Raw genomic sequence first — 16244 nt, forward strand, 5'->3', positions numbered from 1 at the left:
AGTTTACCGTCCATCGTTACAATTGATTGGCATTAATAGAAATCAAGCAAATTGAAGAACTTGAGGGTGCAGCTGAGCCGGGGCCACGAAATAATGTTGAGAGAGAATCTTAGATGTAGCAGCAAATTATGTGATGTTAGGAGTTTGGAAACTTCCAAATAATCAAATTGGACAATTACGTTGGGTTTTGGTAAGCTTGACTTAAAATTTCACTTTTCATGCTCACTTCACCATCTTTTATCCTTACAAATCTCCAATTCCGTGTCCCTTTTTTTCATTATGAATCTATGATTTCACATATAGGTTCATATAGGCTGAAATTTTGAGTTGGTAGAACAATTTGCTGCATCCGAGTCATTCGCAGAAAAACTAAGCCGGGCTTGTGTATAAGAAGCAAACGACAGAACAATAGTTTTTAATCTGAAGAGCAAAATTTGAGGATTGTTTCCTGTCTTTTCAAAAGAAGTTCCCAGGGTCTTGCTTGTTGGTACCCAGTCACTTGAAACATATCTGTTCACTCTTCTGTGAGTTACAGGCGAAATGCCGAGTGCGACATTTAAATTGTGGGAGCTTGTTGAGTTTCCGCCTAATAAATTGTTGTTGATTTGTCTGACATGCCATGCCCACTGAATAACCCAATGCAGAGGATTTTTCTAACATGCCACGCCCACTGAATGCAGAAGAGGAAGAACCCAATACAGAGGTTCCCCAAGGTATGTGTATCTCCCAATTCCCCTTTTGTAAAAGCTCGTGCAGGATGCTTAATTTGTCTTCTAATCTTCACCTAATAATAGGGGTATAGGCAGGACCTCAGATTTCTGATAGTTATAGAAAAACACAAAATAAACATGAATAGGAAGAGAGGAGCTTAGGAGTCGGTCATTGACGATTAATAGATCTTTGAAAATGGTCAGAACGATACTCCTAAGTGTGAAATTTAAATTTTGAAAAGCAATGGCTCTCTATCCCCTTAGATCACCTACATAAAGAGCATTTGCTTTCTTAAAACAGAAGCAATTTATGGTTTTCAATCTGAAGAGCACAGTTTGAAATCTGTCTCCCTTGTATTTTATATAAGAAAGCCTCCATCCGTTTACCCTTTCGTGGGATGCAGGGGAAATGCCGAGAGCATTGGATCCACTTTCAGTTGTTGAGGTTCTGCCTAATAACAAGCGGAAGTGTAACTTCTGCGGGAATGAGTACGTTGGAGACACGAAGAGGATCAAGGCGCAGTTTGCTGGGGTAGGAGGATGTGGAATTCTTGGCTGTAAGGTCTTCAATGACCGAGTGAGATCAGAAGCACCAGAGGTGCTGCAGGATGAAAGAGCAGTGGAATCGAGCAAGAGACAAGGCAATGATGAAGGTTCATCCAACCTTACACAGAGTTCGCATCAGCCCTTGACTGCGGGCAGTGAAGTTGCTCGGTGTAAGACTTCATTTGTTGCCATGCCGTACCTGAGCTATGGTGCAGGTTCGTCAACCTTTCTTCCATCGGCTGAGACGAATTTTCCCAATCAGTCTGTTGCTGCTTTAACCAACATACCACGCCCGCGGAATGCCAAAGAGGGAGAACTCAATACAGAGGTTCCACATGGTATGTGTGCATCTCTAAATTTCATCTCTAAATTTGGCATACGTTGAAGCTTGTGCAGGCCGCCTTATTTGTCTTCTAATCTTCACCTAAGAAAAGTGATACAGGTATAGAGAAACTGAAAATGGTCAGGAATTAATAGGACAAGAGGAGTTTTAGAGTCGGTCATTGATAATCACTAGATCTTTGAAAACGAAAAGACAAATGTTTTGAAGTGTGGCCTTCAAATCTTGAAAAGCCATGGCTCTCCCTGTCCCCTCCGATCTGCTACATGAGCATTGGCTTATATGGTTAAATTATTTATCAAAGATAATTCCCATGACTTTTAATTTTAAATCAATTCTTTTCCAATGAAGAGCTCATGATATGGAGTCGCCAGTATTTCACTATCGTGACATCAATGCCTACAATACATAATAATTATCGTATCGAATGTTGCATGTAATATTTTTGTTCGAAAAAATGAATACAAAGTTACAATTTTTTATTTCCATGAGTGTAACATACCAATAAAGAATATCTAAGGAGTACCCAATAGTGAATTTTCACTTATAATTGTGTTTAGGTGCGAGACCGCATCTTGGACTGGCTAAGAGTCAACGAGGTACCCGTGGGCTTGCCGACGCGAATATGATGTCTCTCAAAAGAAAGCTGGAAGAACTCATCAGCAGTCGCCAAGCAGACATGAACAAGCTAAAGTCGAAGTGGATGAGGATAGAAGAGCAATATTGGAGTGTAGCGCGGGCAATTAGAGAAGGAATATCTTTTCCACCGGAGAAAGTAGTAGAGGTGGAAGGGTTGAGAAAAGAAGTTGAACAGATTCTTCTGGTTCCAGGAAGATTTCGGCAAGAGGCGATGGCACTTGCTAGATTTAGCAAACCATCTCCCTCGGTGACAATAGAAAAATTATTAGGCAAAGAAACTCGACGGAAGGTGAATGAGATGTTTTTCACTATATTGCGGAATGAGTCTTTCATACTCGGTGTTTATGGTATGGGTGGAGTGGGCAAGACGGCCATTTTGAAGCATGTCTATATTAGTCTACTTGCTTATCTTCCGTCATATGTATTCTGGATTGCTGTACCTCAGGATTATAGTGTTTATGCGCTACAAGAAGAGATTGCCAATGCGGTTGGACTAGACAATCTTTCGAATGAGAGGGACGTGAAGAGAAGGGCGGGCCTATTGTATGGACATCTGAATTCAAAGAAGGGATGCATCCTAATTTTAGATGGCCTTTGGAAGGCCTTTGAAGTTAAGGATGTGGGTATTCCAGTCGAAACGGGCAAACTAAAGTTGATAGTGACAACTCGATCACCAGATGTGTGTCGTATGATGCTTTGCCAAAAGCAAATTAAGATAGAGCTTCTCGATATGGAAGATTCTTGGAGGTTATTTTTAAAGACGCTTTGCTTTGCAGGAGAACTCCCTCGGGAAGTTGAACAAATTGCAAGGTCTCTTCTTGATAGGTGTTGTGGTCTACCACTTGGGATCATTGAGATTGCAACTCGCATGAGAGGGGTAGAGAAAGAGTGTGACTGGAGAGACATGTTGGGAAATTTAGAAGAGTCCAGGATGGAGCTTGACGTGTTCAAGAGTCTGCAGCTCAGTTACTCGAGCTTGGGTAATGAACAAGTGCAACAGTGTTTCCTGCATTCAATGCTTTGTTCTGGAAATCGAGAGTATTTGATAGAGTCTTTTATAGAAGAAGGTTTGTTAGGTGGAATTGCCACCAGGCAAGGACTGTACGATCAGGGTAACGATATATTGGATAAAATAGAAGGGGCCGGGCTGTTGGATCCTGAAAAAGGGCATCGGTATCTACACCCATTGACAAGGGACATGGCATTGCATGTAGTGCAGAGCACAACTCACATGGTTAAGGCCTATATGGGGTTGAAAGAAATACCGGAGGAAGTATTCTGGACTGATCGTCTAGAGAAAGTCTTTTTACAAGGCAACAAAATAGAAGAAATGCCATACAACGTATCACCAAATTGCCCTAAACTGACGCGGCTGTCTTTGTATAACAATTCGACCTTGGGAGACATCCATGAATCTTTCTTCAGACATCTAAAGGGGCTGACGGTTCTAGATCCGGGGGCCGCACCGGAATCACGAAATTACCGGACTCCATCTCCCAGTTGGAGAGCTTGGAAGCACTGTTACTGCAAAGTTGTTTCGCATTACGCTTTATTCCTTATGTTGGAAAGTTGGGATCCCTAAGAAAGTTGGACCTCAAAGGGTGCGAAAGTCTTGAAGAAGTGCCAGAGGGTATGGAGATGTTGGCAAACCTGAGGTACCTCGCCCTAGATGGCACAGAGATAGAGACATTACCGGAGGGAGTGTTGGGGAAGCTGGTGAACTTGCAATATCTCGCGATTAAAAAGCTAGGGGCAGGAGAAGAGGTAAAATTACCGAAGGTGGAGGAACTTCATTGTTCTGTTTCCAATGTGGAAACGTTCAATGCATGCGTGGGGTCTCTCGAGCGAAATAGTTGCCAACGGTACAGGCTCATGATGGGCGCACCAGAAAATTTCAGCCTTTGGTGTGGGAGGAAGAGTGAGAGGTCTTTACTAATTGATAGTTGCGACCATATCGCTGCGAGTATAGATGGAACAAGTGGTGATCGCTACGCTCTGCTCCCAGAAAGTGTGCAATCATTGGAATTGTCCAGGTGTCATGAAATGAAGAGAGTGATGGAATGGGAGTGGCTGACCACTCTCCTTCCAAATCTGAAGGAGATTATAACGAAGAGTTGTGAGAACTTAGAGGAGATAATACGTGGCCCATTGCCGAGCGGAGCCACTTGTCGCCTTACATATCTTGAAGTAAATTGTTGCAACAACATGAAGAGGGCGCTGCTGACGCAAGACATGGTGCTCCACCTCCCTTTCCTCCAAGAGATATTAGTCAAAGACTGCAAGGGCATAGAGGTGATAATGGGCACTGTTGCCAAAATGACGCACTTTTCCTTCCCGAAGTTAATGAACCTTGGTCTATGTAATCTTCCAGAGCTGAAGAGCATATGCGATGGGACCACAAGATGCAATTCCCTCCAGTTGATATCTATTGACAATTGTCCAAAACTGAAGGGGATTCCTCTGCAGCTGCCTGTGCTTGACAATGGTCTCCCTTCTCCTCCCCCTTCTCTTCAAGAGATTCGGATAAATCGGCAGACGTGGGAGTTGCTGGAGTGGGATCATCCCCTTGCCCGTTCTACACTTGAACACTTCATCGAGTTTCTTGGTAAGTCGCGCACAAATTTTACTTCTTTTATCCTTTCCATCTCCCTTGGTCCCTTCTAAGGATTGGTTCTCCCGCAGTATGGGTTGCTTATTTTATTCCTAACTTTTATAGTGAGTGTTATGCCTCATAACTGCTCAGAAACTAGCAATTAGGCCTGTGCTACACACTGATAAGTGAATTCCATTACAGCTTGAAAGTGCAGCATAGTAGTCATGTTATTATTAAACCTTAGTTGTTTCAACGATGTTCAAGAATTTAAAAAAAAAAAAAAAATCTCCCTTAACTTTGAATAAATGACAATGCTTCTAGTCCTCGCTCTCTCTCTCTTTATTTTTTTTTTGGGGGTTGTTGGGGGGGGGGGGGAATTTAAAAGATTTTCTCACACCGGTTTTCTAAACACAGGCCATTCTGAGTATACAAAATTTTGCATATGCTGATATGCAAATCCCTCTGTTATAAGTGAGCAGTTTTTGTGGTCACAAAATGATCACGACACAGAGATCAGAATTGATTAGTGGCTGCAGAATTCTCGTACAATAAAATTGAAATTCATCGTGACATCCTCGTCGGAAGGATGCTAAAGCCTAGTAAAAGTAGAATTTGATTGGGAATTTTCTACTTTATTGGTTGGGATAGTTTCAGAGAGCATGTTAAATGCTTTTTACGTTTCCTTTTTGTTGTCTTTTCTATTTTACCTCATTCGGTACTTCTATTTGCACTTTCAAGTCTCTTTTTACTTCTTAAATTGATCACTATTCTTCGGGAATACTTTTTAGGGACTTTGTATTTCCGATTGCATATTTGAACTTATTGAATTTCTTTATGTTTAATTTGATTGGGTTAGGTTGGCCGGAGGAGTCTCTTATTTCTTTAGATTGTTTACATTCTCTCTTTAATTTGATCAAAGAAGTCTCTGATCCCTTAAAATTATTCTTGGAGGAGAGAAATAAATGAGGGGCTAGCTATATCTAGAACCTTGTGAAATCTATGAGGGCTGGTCTTTCGGAAGCACAAATATTGGACAGAAATAAGATGGGCGTAGGTGTCAACAAATGAATTGGCCAGAGTTCAAGTTTTTCTAAGCTCTCTCAAAATGCACCGCAATCTGTATATAGATTTCTCGTGAATAGTCATGTGGTACACAATGATATTGGGTATGAGTACGAGAAAGGTCCTTGGGCATCAGTTGCTCGCCAACTACAGAAAAACGCCTCTACCACTCCCTTTCTCAACTGATTTTGGGTTCTTCGGACCCACTTTGCGAGCGACTAACAAAAGAATATTTCTGCCCCCAGACTGATGAAGCCGTGGAGGATCCCATTGAGTATGAATCGTCTTCTGATGGCAGTGGACATCAACCTCAAAGCCATTGCTACATCATCCTGCTCGATTGATGTTTAAAGTACCTCTGAACCTTGCGATGACATATGCTTAATTTATGCCTTATTTTATAACCTATGATAACTACGTCTTGTTTCTGGATTCTTCGGTTTGTATATCTTTCCATCCCCCCCGTGCCCCTTCTTCCTCCTTCTCCGACAAATCTTATATAGAATTGTTCTGGATATGAATATGATGGTCTACCACTTAAAGTACAATCTACTGTGGGAGATGCTCTTGGTTTGGAGCAGACTAGTTGCTATTCATTCGACACGCTTTAATGACATCCGCAATGTTGACCGTCTTAGAAATCATCTGAGCGTCCAACTTGTGACTAATGCTTTCGAGAAGGTTTTCATGCAGAAACCCATTCTTGTCCACTGGTTTTAGCAGGGAAATCCTAGCACTTAAATTCAGAACACATAGGAAGACACCTGACGAAATCAAATAAACACGGACGTCTTGGCACGATGATGTTTGTACCTCTCTGGCTGAGGAAAGTATCTAATGGGCCCTTATGAGTTTATGGACAGATGGTATCTACGGTGAATGTTTAGTCAAAAGACTTGACGTTCCGAGCGTCCCACTAGACCTGGCTTCATTCAGTTGAGTCCTGAATATTTAGTGCATGATAGTGTTGACCATTGGTGCGATCTTCACATGTGCGTATTTCCGGCATGCGCAACGAAGGCGGAAGCAGACTGAGCCTCACGGAATGATGACGATCAGAAATTCTGATTTTTGTGTTATTGTTGATATGGTGAACACCATGGTAACCGGGGATTAGCTTGTGGACTAAGAGCATAGGGCCTGGTAAATTGATTTTGTGTCCGAGACATAATTTGTATGCGCGAGTTTCATGCTTGAGACAAAAAGGGTGTGAGGAGCTAAATCGACCAACAGATCATCCGGAGGGTGGGCTGGTACTTCATTGAAATAGTGAAATTGTCTCGGGAATTGCATGATTTCCCTATATCCACGATGAGTCTATACTTAAAAAGTCATTCACAAGGACCTGAAAACAGGCAGTGTACTTTCTGGGTGCTATTATGAATCTTAAATTTACAGACTGGGGATTGGCAACGGGACGAAGCAGAAAGGACAAGTACAAATAATGATACTTAGAAAGTCTGCAGCTTGTTTCTTAGAAGATCACTGATAAACTTTAGGACAGTTTTGAGACATGACTGTTCGATAGGGGCTTTTGCTGCCAACATATGCCTTGGGTGATTTAGAGTGAAATCTGATGATTGTGGATTTGGATTGCTTTTGTTAGAGATAGTAGTAAAAAGAAGTAGGAAATTTAATTAAAGTCATCACCGTAACCATTTTGGACATTCAAGGAGCAAATATAAAAGTCATGATTGTTCTTTCTTCTGGTTTGTTAGTTTCTTTGATTTTGTTAACCCCTGGGGATTTATTTTCAAGCTATAGCTTCTGGTGCTGATATTGAGCTGAATGGGACGGGATTAAATGCGAATATAGAAGAAAGAACGGTCGACAGAAATGTGGAAACTTGGAATCTGGAAGGGAAATAACCTTGTTTGTAATGAAAAAACAGACTAAGCGGTCTTCATTCAGACATAGCCTTTATATGAAGACAAGGAATGACATTGTTCTTTCTTTCTTGGAAATCATAGTAATAATGATTCCAAAATTTGCATTATCAAAAGACAAACTTTACGAGCACACATGAAGTCAGACAAATGAGCAATCTATACATTCGCAGCGTTCAATATCGTTTGCAACAAATCCGATTGTACGAAAGCGCATCATGTCACGGACCAAGGACGTCACGTCATCAATCCAAAGGGGCTCATCAAGACCATTAGTTTGTAAGGGGATTTATTCTTTGCCCTCGGATTAGTTCGACGGGGATTGATGATCTCAACCATTAGATGAGATCAATCTCCACCGTTTGACTAATGTGACGAGGGTCAACATCCTTCACAATCAGATTAAGCACATTTCTACCATTGAATCGATTAGACGAGAATTGATATCCCTATCGTTAGATAATGTAGAAGACCAACGGTTTGTGATTAGAGGACTTTTGTATAAATAGGGAGCCCTCTCTCCTTTTGTGTCATCAACTTCATTTGAGTATTACAAGTATCTCTAGAGCTTCTCTCTCTACTTTCTCTCTCTAGAAATTCCCTTCATTGAGTGCGAGAGTGTGAGTGAGAGCAAGGCTTACTTAGACTTGACTAGGCGATTCAAAACTCTAAGTGCCTTCGCGATCGAAAGAATCGTCTTGTGACAATCGCGCATTGCATTCTGAGAAAATATAGAATGGAGTGATAGTAGGACTTGATCAATGACCTGGGAACCATCTAGGTCAAACTTAAGTTGTATATTTTGATTGCTAAATCAGAAGAAGGTTGATGTTAGTCGTAGAAAAAAAAATATGCAGAAATTCTTGCTCTGACTTTAGTCTCTAGACTAGAAGAGATTCTAAAATAGTGACGCATAGCTCGTCTTAATGTACACGCCACTATTAATGGTAATCTTCTTGATCTTGTAGGAACCTGAAGATAGACTTCATCTGAACCTTTTGCCTTCCCTGATTTGAAATAAAAATGGATTTAATTATGAGGAGCACAAAAGATCGGTTGAAGTCTTCAATCAAATGCAAAAAATGCCATTAGCGACGTTTCGCCTTTTCAGCAACTGCTGTGTCGTTATTGTGATAAAAATGACGTGATATTGCTTGATGGTAATAATTCATTTTTACTTTTCCTTTTTGGATTACTATTATGGGAAATGGATGTGGAACGTTAACAGACAGAAGCTCCTCCTCATCCACTGCTATCTCCCTTCTTCTTTGATATTTTCCTACACTTTCTCACTCTCTTTCCCTTTTCCTCCCTTCCCTTTCAAGTTCTTCATCCATTGTCGACACGTGACTCCATAGCTGGGTTCTGCACGGCCTGGCAGGACGTCAAGTGTACCATGGATCTCTTTGTGTATGGTTCCCTATCGTTCCATTTCTCTTCTGCACAAGAGATTTAGACCCTGCTTTTGCATGTGCATGGCCGAGCGGGCGTGGTGAGGTAGATAAGGGAAGAAAAAGAAGTACCGTACAGTCATCCGAGTGCTGACCGAGCCAAGTTGAAAATATAGGCTTGCAGGCTTTTGAATGGGCTCTGGCCTGAGCCATGATAGCTTCTGTGAAGCTAGTTGCAAATTGTTTCGCGTATACATGTCAATATACGTGAAACAAATAGGTGCTACTTGAATCGTTCACTTTTTCATATTTTACCTGGATTTCTGATCTTTTTAACTACAAAGAATCACAAAATAGCGCACACTAATTTCCATCTATTTTTATCCTTTTTTTCTCCATGGTTCTAAGAAACCTATTGTGAGTTGCCACATTTTTCTTAGGCAAGTGAGTGGACAAACTTAGATTGAAACAACTAGTCTTCCCCTCCATTTCATTAATTAATATCTGTCTTGAAGTCACCAAAATACAAATCATCCTCCTTACATTTTATTTAAATGTCACTTTGAATCCTTTATTTCTAAATTATCAATATTTTGCACCTCGACTTAAAGCTAGAGGAGAAAAACTCCTGCTTTGTCCTTGGTTGCCACCCGCTCTCTCGTAAGTTAAGATAAAGTGCGTTTGAATATGATAATGGATTGATCTCGCGAGGGATCATAGAAGCTCTAAGCCCAGAGGACGACAGGGCAAAATTTTTCCTCAAATAGTGTCACATGTGTTGCCACATCATTAACTAACTAAATCATAATAAGCATATGGCCGTGCAATCTAATGTTCTTTTCTTCTTCTTTTTTCATTATTTAACACGCGAATGAGAGAGGAATTATCGTAAAGAAGGTGAGAGAATTGAGAATAGAATACAAGGTTTGGTTGAACTACGCAACTAGCCGCCTTCCAATTGATCACACCATCTATCCTTATTGTATAACGCTACTACCAACTCGTCCACACGAAATTCTTGGAACCATAAATTGTTTTGGCAAAATCCAATGAGAAACGATTCCACCTCCTCAAAATCACTAGGACACAAGCAATTCCTTTGTTAATGACCTGTTTAGTCATTTTCTTGTTTTCGTCCCGGCTAAACCACTACATAGTGGTAGGTATGTAATATGAACAATCCTGTTAACTTTTAGGTTCTTCTTTTTAAGATTTTTTTTTAATAGTGAATTTTTACTTTCTTGCTAAAAATTCAAATATTATATAAATCTAAAAAGTTCTGAAAAAGTATATGCAAATTTGGTTATTACCAGAGAGTACGTCACTCTCTTGTGAGGGAGGATAAGCAGACAATATGTCCCCCTTTGAGAGCGAAATACTCTCTAGTTATCAGGAGAGAGGATGTCCCTCTCCGGTCATTATGAGAGAGCGACATACTCTCTCTAGTTATTATGGGAGAGGATGTCCCTCTCTGGTCATTATGAGAGGGTGACATGTCACCTACCATATGATGGATGATTTTTATTGTTTAATGACCATGTCGGATGCCTTACTTGGTGTTGACTATCGCGACCAAATTTTTGGGTGTGAACCACCTAGGGTTTGGTAATGGATTGTTATCTTAGGCCTAACTCGGGCTCTCCCAAACATATGTCAATTTGCGACTTATGTTCAGATTCTTAACATGAAGATAGATTTTATTTAGGAGTCGTCACTAATCTATTTTTGGTGGGTCGATTAGAAACCCAAGTAAAGTAACGGGAGTTTTACCTTACTCCTACGAACCAGAGACTATGGGTACGGAGACTTTGTTACACTAGATTTCTCTAATACCCTTTCGCTACCATTCTTTTATTTTCAAAAATATTTTTGCAAGCAACTTAAATTGATTTTAAATTTATTTCTCTAACATGTGAGGTGATCATGCGAATGTGCAATCCACCAATTTAACACCTAGATAAACAATGAATAAATTGCAAAAAAAACTTATCTCAAAGCAACGAAAGCATCTGCAATATTAGATTAGAATCCACATCAACAACTTTAAATATGATTTCTAATTAACACGCAATTTCTTTTTTTGTTTTTACTTAATGAGAATCATGCAATATGCAATGCAATATAACTAAATGACCTAATTCTAATGACATGCCATTTCTAATTAAATTGACCTAATAACAATCTTTAAATGACGTTCATTTCATGAATCTAATCCTAATGACATGCATATGATATTTTTCTTTTTTTCTTAAAGAATGCAATTCATCATATGAAATAAAACTAATTTATTCTAAGACATTTTTTTTTTTTTTTTTTTAAAGAAATTCTGAATTAGATAAAATGTGAAAATTATCTAGCTAGATTAAGATCCTATTCAATTTGTATTAGGAATTAGGCTAAGCCAAATCCTAATTTAAACTAAAATATTATCTCAACCTAAATAATTCTAAGGTGCAATCTATTTAAGAAAATACCTAAACTTATAATAAATTAAGAAAAATATTATCTAGAATTAAACTAAGTGCAATTTTACCCTAATATGCAATGACATACAAAAAGATGCCCTAACTCTACATGACATATGTATGATGATTTTTTTTTTTTTTTGTGTTTTTGTTTATTAATTTCGAAATTAATAATTGCCAAATAATTAAACAATGCAATCCAAGTAAAAAAAACTAGCAACCTAAATTAATTGATTTGATATTTATTTTTATTTTTATTTTAAATAAAATTCAGAATAAAATTTCTACTCCAAATATGCAAACCCTAAAATAAGAAATAAACCTAATTCTAGCCTACGTTTTTTATTTTTTTATTTTAAAGAAATTTAACTTAAATGACACGACAGCAAATCGAGCAAGATGATATCCAAATTGACGAATCATATCTCACGCATAAGATCGAGTTAGCTAATTTTACATAAAATTGCGAATCGAATCTCGGGCAAGAAATCGGATTAGCAATTTTTTAAAGTGATTGTGAGTCGAATTTCGGGTGCGAAAATCGGACCGACAATCACAAATTTCACAGGCTATTTCTTGGCGGATAATTCATCATTACATCAAGGAATAATTTGGGCGGCCAGATGTAACTTGCCATGGAGGAATAGATGTTGGAGAGAGGCGCTCATTTGGGCCAGGAAATTCCTTATGGGGAAGGATTTTTACCACAGGATAGTTCGATTCTCTTTCGGTGCTTTGTGCCATCTCATTTGAAAGAAGATGAATGCGATTATCTTCGGGGGTGAATGCTCGGTGGTCCCTGCCCTTAAAAATCACCTAATCAAGGTGGTTAAGGACAAAGCACTCACATTCACGGAAGTTCTTCCTTCTCCGAGGAACAGAAGACTGCAAAAGGGGTGGGGATTCCACCCCATGATCTTTTCCTCTGTAGCTATTCCTCCTTAGTTTGTTGTTGTTTCGGTCTGCGCTTGTTCTTGTAGTTGCAGGTTCCTTCCTCCTCTGTTCTCTACTTTTCAGCTTTGAGGGCTTGAGGGCTGGGGAGGCTACGGGCTCCTATTGTTACGTCTTGTTTGTTGGCTTCCTAGCTTTTGTGTTCTTGCTGGCGCCCTCGGGCTTTTTATTGGATCCCCATCACTCTTGCTCCTTTGTTAAGAGTGCTTGTTTGGATCCGATCTTTTGTACTTTTGTCCATTCTCATTAATATTATTACCTTTACCAAAAAAAAAATTATACTAAAAAAGAGCAAATAAAATAAAATAACAGAAATAACAGAAATAAAATGAGATAAATAAGTAAAAGAAAATAAGTAAAAGAAAAACTACCTAATTTTTCTTTTGTTTTCTTTTTTTTTTTTTTTTCCTTCCAAGCAAAGCAGCAACGTGATGGTCGCCCCGGTGAGGGAGTTTCACCGTCGGTCGCCGGTCGTCGGAGCTCCGGCAAGGAGGACCAGTAGCGAGCGGATCGGTGGCGTCGCGAGGAGCAGCGGCAGGCGGCCTCGCTCAGGCTGAGGCAGAGAGCGGAGCGCCTCGGCTCGGGCTCGGGCAGAGGCGTCGGATCGTCGGCAAGTCGCTGACCGGAGTAGCACCGGCCGAGATCTGCAAGCACAGACAAGACAGGGACAACAGCAGTGTCGTCGGAGCGCGGGGGGGGGTTGCGATCCGGCTCAGGTCCGGCTCCGGGGGAGGCGCAGCGACGACCGGCACGGGGAAGAGGCAGCAGGAGGCTCGCGGGCCGGTGGGCCGCCAGCGAGTCGGGGGCGAGGTCGGTGGAGCGGCGGTGGCGTCAAGGAAGGACGGCGGAGGTCGCGACCGGAGCAGGGAATGCCGGGTGCTGGGTCGCGAGCAGGCACGGGTGTCGAGGAGCACCACAGGCGTCGGCGAGGGCTGAGGTGGAGCGATAAGACCGTCGGTGCAGCGTGGCGGCGGCGAGCGGACCAGTGAGGTGGTGAGGTGCAGTGGTGTCTGGCGTCGCGGTACCGGCACAGCGGCCGGACGGAGCCGGCTGGCGCGTTCGAGCTTCTCCCTCGCGAAGAAGACGACGCGGTGGCCCCCTTTTTCTTTCTCTCTCTCTCTCTCTCTCTCTCTCTCACGTCACTCACCAGTCATCTCTCTCTCTGCAGACCGGTCGCTTTTCTTGTCTTTTCTTTTTCCTTCTGACTTTTCCTTGACCTAGAAACCGAGAGAGGCCCCCTGTCTTTTTCGTACGGAATGTCTTTTATAGGCCCAGAAATTGTATCTTCGCGATATATTTTATTTCTGTTTTTTTTTTGCTCATTATACCCCTAAATATGTCGTTGAAATACACACTCCATGAAATATTCCATTTCGTATTTCTCGCATATTCTATCCAGAAAAATTCCTCTTTGCACAAAATACACCCTTTAGTGTATATTACTTAAAAATATGAAAAATTTGAACGGAATATGTGAAAGATCTTCCCTTCGGTGGCCTAAAATAAAACAAAATGAAAATAAAATGTTTCTAAACTATATGCCATGTGTTATATATATATATTGAAGAAAGCAACTAGCAAGAGCAAATAAAAGAAACTATTGTCCGTCACAGGTGTCATATACAAAACAAATCTAATTCTCGAACCCACATTTTGGTGCCACTTTTTGTCCCCATGATGGGGGAAATATTGGATGCCCAAGTTGTGTCCCTCATCTACGCTAGGTCATCCACACTAGTTCACTTGGAAAAAGTATCAAAAATGTTATATATCTATTGTATTTGTATTAATTTAATCTTAAATTTTTTCAATTTGACCAATTTCGTCCTAAACATTTCCACGTTAGTACTAATTCAATTTTAATCTAGGTGACTGTCCATCCCTCCTAATTTTTTTTTTTCTTTTGGTCGACATCCCTCCTAGTTGACATGGTGACATTTTAAATAATTTTCTTAATACTTTTCTTCCTTGCCATTTTTTTCCATTTTCATTATGCCGCTCGCCCAAGCGAGGCCAACCCTTGCCAACCATGGCCGATGACTCGTCCGCAAAAAGAAAAGGAAAAGAAAACGTAAAGAAAGAAAAAGAAATAAATTCTATCTAAAACCATATGCGGAGTATAGAAAAAATTTCTATACTCGCGATGGCAACATGCTTTTAATTGTGGTTATATTCCAAATAAACCAATGACCATGACATTCAATCGACAAAAGGTAAATGGTCAATTTAGATGAACCTTATAATCGGACACTATACAATTTTCTAAAATCTTGGAAGGTACCCAAACGATCTTATGCTTTGGATTTCGGGGACTAATAATCCTCGGGCTAAATAATAATCCAAAAACATCACTGAAAATTTCTTAATCATCTCCATTATAATGGATTCCTCCATAGTATATGGGCATTGGTACCCACTGGTAGGAAGTCCCCGAATGGGGATACCCCAAGCGGGTTGCCATGGAAAAAATTGCCCATTGCGGGCTGATCGTCCGACCTATGACGTTATGCACTTGATCTTGTGCTTCGAGGTCGTTGCATCCACAGGTAATTGAGGTTGATTGTCAACCATGACGATATGGAGATCTCCCTCTTTTCTTTTCCTTCGTCTGTTTCAATGTGATTTCCTCAAGGTGTTGATTCTTGCGCCGGAGTGCTAATGTGTTTTGCAAGTTAGCTAGATTCTTCCGGCGGACAATCGAAGACCGAGAAGAGGATGAATCAAGGCGGAAGAAGCGGATTAAAGGTGCGACCCGCTACGATACCATGTAAGAAGATGAAGAATACGAGAGGAAAGGAAGTGAGAGGGGAAATTTTCTCTTCTATTTCAGTATATTCACGCAATGTACAGAATGTGTATTATAGTACATGTTGTATGTAAATAAAATGAAACAATATTATATACAAAATCAGATTCGATATTAATTGATCTTGACTTGTGCAATGATATATGAATGATTCCGTTGAATATCCTTGCGCATCTTCAACGAGAAGCGAGCGATGGAGCTGAGATGCTTGAGTAGAAGAAGAAGAAGAAGAGGCAGCGAGGGGGAAATCGGAAGGTCGTCGTCGGCGGGTTACCTCCGGTGCAGAAGACGTCGCGCGAGACGCTTGTGGAGAACCGGAGGGAATTGAAAGCGATGCGACCGTGAGAAGGAGAAGAGTGGAGGGAGAGGGATTTGAATTTGCGGGGAAGAGCGAAGCAAGAAGAAGATAAGCTCGCCATTTTTCTCCGTGGTAAGCTTCTTTTCCTCTGCTCCCTATCTTGTAGAAGCTCCGTCCCTGCAAGTTTAGCCGGCGGAAACGAGCAAATTCCCTCCTTTGCCCTTTGCTGGTGCGTAAAAGCTAGCTATGTCAGAAAATGGCACAAATGATTAATGAATTTTGAGCCTATGTATAATATGATTCATGAAATTTTAATTTATTCAGTGTAATTTATAAATTTTATACCCATGACCAATGTAGTCCTTGAATTAATTTGTTTAATATGATCCTCAAATTTTCAATAGATATTTAATTTAATCCCGCACTTAAAAAATATTAAATATTACCCCTTGAACATGAATTGATAGGAAATTGAATTGAACATATAACACTAGTTCATAGACCATATTAAACCGATTAAAAGTTCAAATAACACATCACACATGGAAATAAAGTTC

The 16244-nt window shown here is 40.5% G+C and overlaps 1 protein-coding gene across 2 annotated transcripts in view; it reads left to right on the top strand.

Annotated features, from left to right (window-relative positions):
• Positions 1-644: 644 nt before the first annotated feature.
• The window catches only part of LOC108960305 (probable disease resistance protein At4g27220), a 97572-nt gene continuing 81972 nt past the window's right edge, over positions 645-16244 (top strand). For both annotated transcript variants that reach the window (XM_039314915.1, XM_039314916.1), the window contains exon 1: positions 645-713. In XM_039314915.1, the coding sequence (XP_039170849.1) occupies positions 659-713 (55 nt within the window). In that variant the 5' untranslated portion in view covers positions 645-658. The remainder of the gene's footprint in view (positions 714-16244) is intronic.

Source organism: Eucalyptus grandis, chromosome 6 (genome assembly GCF_016545825.1).
Source record: "Eucalyptus grandis isolate ANBG69807.140 chromosome 6, ASM1654582v1, whole genome shotgun sequence".
In the NCBI taxonomy this organism is placed as follows: domain Eukaryota; kingdom Viridiplantae; phylum Streptophyta; class Magnoliopsida; order Myrtales; family Myrtaceae; genus Eucalyptus; species Eucalyptus grandis.